This window comes from Hesperophylax consimilis, chromosome 6, assembly GCF_061612785.1.
Source record: "Hesperophylax consimilis isolate HC1 chromosome 6, BYU_Hcon_1.0, whole genome shotgun sequence".
NCBI lineage: Eukaryota > Metazoa > Arthropoda > Insecta > Trichoptera > Limnephilidae > Hesperophylax > Hesperophylax consimilis.
Window position 1 is genome coordinate 34,878,398 of NC_142841.1, and position 7,160 is coordinate 34,885,557.

At 38.5% G+C, this 7,160-nt stretch overlaps 1 protein-coding gene across 1 annotated transcript; it reads left to right on the forward strand.

Moving 5' to 3' along the window:
• The first annotated feature begins 2,526 nt into the window (after positions 1-2,526).
• On the forward strand, positions 2,527-6,484 carry LOC149423270 (patched domain-containing protein 3-like). The gene has a single exon (XM_089632936.1). The coding sequence runs from the start codon at positions 2,612-2,614 to the stop codon at positions 5,375-5,377; it is 2,766 nt and encodes a 921-aa protein (XP_089489062.1). The 5' UTR covers positions 2,527-2,611; the 3' UTR covers positions 5,378-6,484.
• Positions 6,485-7,160: the final 676 nt, after the last annotated feature.

Consider the following 7,160-nt stretch of genomic DNA (forward strand, 5'->3'; position numbering starts at 1 on the left):
AGACAAGAAGTTTTAAAGATGTTACACAGATCTCATTTAGGGGTTTTTAAGACTAAAGGCATTGCAAAAAGCTTTGTCTGGTGGCCAAAAATTAATCAAGATTTGGAGAAAATAACAGAAAATTGTAGAGATTGTTTAGAAATCAAACCAGAATCACAAAAGAGTTCATTAGCAGTATGGCCTTATGAACCTGAAGTATGGTTCAGGGTGCATATTGATCATGGTAGCTTACATAATAAAAACTTTTAAGTTGCGGTAGACTCTTCTTCGAAGTGGATCGAGTGTCTGGAAGTAAACAGTCTGTCTTCAAAAGAAAATATTGAAGTACTTCATAGGTTATTTTCACAATTTGGTTTTCCAGCAACTTTAGTTAGTATATGTTTTTGTACATGTTTTTGTTCTGAGGATTTTGAAATTTTTTGTAAGAAAAATGGGATGGAACATATCACTAGTCCAGTTAACCACCCGAGTAGCAATGGGCAAGCTGAGAATGCTGTTAAAACCTGTAAAAATTTCTTAAAAAAATTTGTAAACATAACAGATTTCCTTCAGATTATAAAGAAAAGTTAGGTAACTTTTTAACAGACTATAGAAATACCGTTCATGCAACAACAGGGTGTGAACCATCTGTATTATTAATGGGAAGGGAAATTAGAACAGTATTTGACTCTCTGATTCCTAGGAAGGTTGATGAAAGAACGAATAGTTCAGGTTCTACTCGACAACACGAAGTAATGCAAAAGGTTATTCAGAGTCAAGTCAATCAGAAAAGACAATATAAGGGTAGAAATAAGATTTTAATGTAGGTCAGAAAGTGATGACTAGAGATTTCAGAGCTCAGGGTAATAGGTTATGGGTCCCTGGGGTTATTGTTGAAAAAAAAGGTAGCAAAATATATTTCATAAAAATTAACAAGTCTAATATGGTGTGGAAAAGACATTTCATCAGATTAAAAAATTACATGTTTCATGGCAGGAGGGAGATAAGCCGGAATTCGATACGTCTGACACAATGGAACTGTCGACGGATGAAGTAAATCTCTCAGGTATGTTACGTAATAGAAGTGTCTCTAATACTGTTCCTCCATGTTTCAGGTCTAACCCGTGGCAGGGAAGACTTCGTCCAAGATGAGGGTACTTCGCAATCCACTAGGAGGAGTGGACGGACGATGAGACAGAGAGAAGAAAAGCAGAAAGAACGCGGGAAATGATAGTTAATTTTTAAAAAAAATGTGTTAATTTTTAGAAAATGAAATCTATGAAATAATATTGAAATAATGAAATAAAATTGTAATATTGAAATATGTAGAAATAGGGTATACTATATGTAGCTAGGGACATTCAATTTTAGTAGGGGAGGATGTAAGAAAGGTTTTAGGTGGTACGCCTGCTTTTTGAATGTGTAAGAGCGAGATGACAGATCGACGTATAAAAGATGATGGATGCATCTGCTCGCTCTCTTTTCCCAACCGACAGCTAAGAAGATAGTAGTAGACAATCCGTTCTAAAGTGTTAATAAACATTCTATCCGCACACGCGTATAATTATTGAGATCCTCACAGTACCACCAAGTCTGTATATAACACTAAATAAATAAAAATGTAAATGTTCGTTTGTTCAAAATCTTAAATCTCTGAAAGTACTTCACCGATTGCTTTGAAATTTTGACACAACGTTGTATTTGAATTGAACACATTTCATGTGTTTTTATATATTCTGGTATTATATAGATGTTACCTGTGACAGGTAAAAACATGATTTTTTTTATACAGCGCCATGTGTTGGACCTAAAAGCAACACGCACAATTGTTGGTCTATCTACACATACAGTTGAGCCACAGCAACGCGTAGTGGGGTACAGCCAGTTTTTCTAATAAAATATTCAGGCTGAATTTTTATATATTAAGCTTAGAAACCAGTTAGAATTTAACTCAACCTTTTGGTGGAATGCATTTTATAATATAAGACGTCGTCCTGCCACAGACCGCCTTCTATGTAGGGAAGTTAAAATTTGTGTTAGTATGTATTTTTGGATGAGAAATCTGATTTAAAAAAAAATCGTTTAAATTATTTTTAAACGAAACTTTACTCAAAATCATTTATCATTAGTCCCCGAACAACGCCGGGTATATTTAGGTACTTCAGCTAGTTAATTATAATTGTCAACTTTTTGTGAAAATGAAGTCAATTTTTTTAGGAGCAACATCGGCAATTTATTATTTTGCAACTAAAAATGTTTTTTTTTTTTTAAATCTCACTCTCACTGCCTTAAAATAGATTCGCGGACTTGTTTGTGCCCTTGATAATTATTAAACCGTATTGCTAATCTAATGACACTGTTTGTGGGAACATTATCTAATCTATGTATTATTAATAGTTTGCTCATAATACGCCAATCTAAAATAGCCCTTATTGCACCGCATTCACTAAAACGGTAACGAGACAGCTTTCAGTGGGTATTTGCTGAAAAGTGACGCCTGCGCCCTTCCGCCCGATTCTGCTTTCCCGGCCAAGGGCTGAGGTTATGTTGTGTTTTCTCTTACACAACCGTCGGATCTTTTTTGACACCGGTGCAATTAATCGAAAACCAATTTATTATGTAATCCAGCAAAATGGGGAAATCGCCGGGTTTCTATTGGAATAAATTTACATCGTGCATCGTCCATCGCGTCGAAAAGTTATTTTATAATTTGGGGTCGGCGGTCGCAACCTATCCTTGGTGGACAATTGGTATGTGCTGGCTGACGGTCGCTCTCAGCAGCTTGGGCTTGTTAAACTTCCACCAAGAGAGCCATCCCCTGAAGCTGTGGGTGCCCGGAGATTCTCAGTTCATCAAGGACACCGAATGGTTGGTTAAGTCCTTCAAAACGATCCACAGGGCCCAGTACATACTGGCCACGGCTCCTAACGTCCTTGATCCGCCTGTGCTCGCAGAATTAGCGAGAATTAATCATCTTGTTGATAATATAAAGGCGCCAACACGGAGAAAAGAAAACACCTGGAATGATGTTTGCTTTAAGATTCCCATTATTCCAATCGTACCTTTCGATACGAGCTTCAAAATAAGTCCCTTTTTATATTGCCTCATAATAAAAACATTTAAATTTGGATGCCTAAAGAGGAGCATTCTCGATTTATGGGATTTCAATGCCACAACCATCGAAAGTTTAAACCGCAGCCAAATCATTTACAAAATCAACAATACTAAAATTAGCCCAGCTTTGGGACATAATATGGAATACGTCAGTTCTCTCGGCGGAATTGAAAGAGACCAAGACGGTATGATTGTATCGGCGAAATCTGTGCTTCTAGTTTGGTTCGTAAACGTTAATTTCACAAATGTGGAAATGCAGAAAATTGGTAATAACGCCGGGACCGAAGCCTGGGCGAGTGAATCGGCTCTGGCTTGGGAAAAAAAGTTTCTGGAACTCATGGGGCAAATTTCAGCAAACTCCTCGCATGGATTAGAATTGTTTTATGAATCTGGAAGGAGCTACGGAGATAGCAGTGAAAGTACAATGTTCCAGGACATAGACAAGCTGGCGTATGGTATCATCATGATGGTTATTTATATCATAATAATTCTATCCAAATTTAACTGGGTAGAGATAAGATCCACTCTCGCCCTCGTGGGACTGCTGTTCATCGGGATGGCACTCGCCGTCGCGCTCGGTCTCTGCTCTCTCATGGGCATCCCCTACGGCCCGGTGCACGCGTCCCTTCCCTTCCTCATCCTGGGGCTGGGGATCGACGACATGTTCGTGATGAAGGGATGTTGGGACCAGCTCTCCGAGTCGGACAGGAACCTCCCTCTGCCCTCACAGATCGGCCTGATGCTTCAGCACGCCGGAGTGTCTATCGTCATCACGTCCTTTACAGATGTGGTGGCATTTTTAGTCGGGTCCATTACAATTTTACCGTCTCTGCAAGCATTCTGTTTCTACGCTGCCGTCGGAGTTACGTTTTTATTTGTGTTCTCCGTAACGTTTTACGTTGCCGTGTTCGTATTAGATGTTCAGAGAATACGCGCTAAACGTAATGGAATTGTGTGCTGTATCACGCATCCGGACTTCACTCCTACAGATGAAGAAGAGAAATCAATATCTCAGAAGGTTTTCCATCTATTATTTTCTAAAGTGATATTAAGGACACCGGTAAAAATAATAGTGATTTTATTTACACTCGGGATTACCGGCTTCAGCATCGAAGCATTGACGAGACTAGAACAGAGATTCGATCCGATTTGGTTAGTTCCCGACAAAACATATTTTAAACAGTATTTAAATGAACGTGATCGTTACTATCCCGACCTGGGGAAGGAGGGGACTGTATACATCGGAGCTATTAATTATACCCAAGAATTACCGAAAATCTACTCCTTAGTTGATGCGGTGGAATCAGAAAAGGATATCATACACAGTGTGCAAAGTTGGACAGAACCATTTAGAAATTACGTGTTGTCAGACTCCGGGAAAGATGTGAGAAACGAAACATTACCTGATTCAGAATTGCACACACATTTGTCTAACTTCCTGTTCACCCGCTCCGGAGCCGTTTTCCAGCCCATGTTCCAGTTTTCTGGTGAATTAAACTGCGGAAAGTCGGCGCCGCCGATTACAGTGTCCAGTATCAAATTTCGATTTAAAACTTTTTCTGGTCCCAAGATCTACCTCCCCGCCATGCACCGACTGCAGGACCTCGTGAGGGATGCGGACTTCAGAACGGGCGATAAGATCGCTTTCGTCTGGGCCAGGATATTCGCCAACTGGGTGACTGACGAGATCATTTCTGTGGAAGTCAAAAGGAACTTGCAACTGGCTCTGGTCTGCGTGATGGGATGCACGGTGTTGCTGATAACGGACATCCAGATGTGTCTGTGGATCCTGACATGCGTGCTGCTGACGCTGGTGAACGTGTGCGGCATGATGCAGCGTTGGGGCCTGACGGTGGACACGGTGACGTGCGTGGGACTGGAGCTCTCGGTGGGGTTGTGCGTGGACTACGCGGCGCACGTGGGACACACCTTCCTCACGCTGCAGGGCTCCCGTCAGGAGAGGGCCTACCAGACCGTGACGTCCATCGGAGCCGCCGTGCTCTACGGAGGAGGCTCTACCTTCATTTCAATCTCCATGCTGAGTCTCTCAGATTCTTATGTATTCAAGACGTTCTTCAAAATATTTCTTTTAGTTGTTGTTTTTGGGTTATTTCACGGAATCGTCCTTTTACCTATAGTCCTGAGTCTCGTGGGACCGAAAGCCTATTCCATAGTAGCAAAAGATGATGTAAACGCTCATCCCGAGAGGGAAGCAGCCCATGGCGAAGAACTGCTAGAATTAAATTTAAGGCAAGAAGATCTCAAGGAAGAGCCAAGTTCTTGATAAAGTATACATTAAAACATATTTATATTTACTTAATTTATAACCTTTTAAAGGACATGGTCGGGGTTTGTGATACTTTAGGTATAAGTGTTGAGCTAGTCCAGGCAAAGCGATTGCAAAAAATGGTTGTGTTTATTCCGTTGAAGGTCTTGTTAATAATTTATCAAGAGAGTTTAATAATTATTGTATAGGTATATTTAAGTTTTTTTTGACTGTCGATTTTGTATTGCCTAAATGTATGTTAAAAATGTATAATTCACGTGAGCTCAATGATTTCTGTAATATTTAAATACGAAAACTTATACGAGTAGTAGTGATAAATTTATTATTATGTACGTACATAATAATTGTACGAGTATATTATTGTTATTCATGGGTATAATCGAACATCCCGCGTGCGAAAATCGAGGCCGATTTTTAATTCCTTTGGTTTCCTAAAAACTTCTTTCCACGAATTCGCTTAAGGCGATGCACTACGTCGTGTAATATTTTAAATTGAGCCGCTATCAATAACAACCCTTACGTAGATAGCGATAAGGTTTAAATTCCCGATTAACACCATTCGCCTGTTTTGATTTATGCGTGAAAAAAACATGGCCAAAAAGTGCCTTTTATTTTATTTTTTGGATGTTCAGACATAAATATTTAATTTTTTTTCGATCATTTTATAAATAATTTAATTTGCCACATTATACAATAAAATCACAACCGAAAATGGGTTCGTAAGTAGGAGATTTTGAACTTTAAAGCAGTTTTCATGGGCCTTATACATTATTTTTTTCTGGGCTTATAAAAAGATTTATTTAAAAAATACTCGATTGTTTCAAAGGCCAAGATGTATTCTACTCGCAGTATTTAATTGAAGCATCTGAAACATTTCTAGGCGACCAAATTTTCAAACCAAAAACACATGATTTTGCGTTACTACGTATGGCATCGCCTTAATTTCGAATCGATTAAATACGCATAATCTCTAAATAGTATAAATTAAAGTCGCTATTCGCGTCTGTCTGTTTGTGCGCTCAGTTCTTCTAAACTACGCAACTGATTTTGATAGAGTTTTTACTATCATTTAGAGAATTTCTTCCGGAAGGTTTACATGTATGAAACATCCATGTTATATTTACAGAAAATAGAGAAAAGTCGATGTTTTATAATCAAGTCGAAAAAATATATTTTCGGGCACTACATTGCTAACGCTGGCTAAACCTCATGAGATACATCAAAATAATGTACTACGGAATTGTACATCTTAAAAAGGCCTACAAAAAAATCTGCAATGGTATATGTCTATCTTCTAAGGATAACCCATAGCAACGCCAGATACACCTCAGCTAGTCTCGGCTAGTCTTAATAATAACTAACAGTTTTATTTATTTTTCACTCGAATTGCTCGACAAAATTCTACCAGTTTAATTATCGAATTGACGATTTTAGAATCGAATTGCTCAAATGATTTTTGAACAATCGAAATGTATTTTTTTAAATAAACGGTCACTTTTAAATAAATAACTCGATTATGCCCGTGACTGGTTGATAATTTTGTTAATGTTATTTTGTAAAATTATGGACGTATCTACATCCGATATTATGCATAACGCCTCACAACTCTGCCCAAACGGGTGGCGACATAGTTCCCCTGGCTTTACACTGTACCGACATGGGCAGTCTTGTGAGGAGTCACATTAAAAAAATTACAAAAACACAAAAACCATATATATTATATATGTATTGACATAAATAATAATGTTATGAAGAATAGAGAAATTGATATATTATTATG

Coding starts and splice junctions, on each gene's coding strand:
- LOC149423270 (XM_089632936.1), top strand. CDS start 2,612: ATGGGGAAATCGCCGGGTTTCTATTGGAATAAATTTACATCGTGCATC.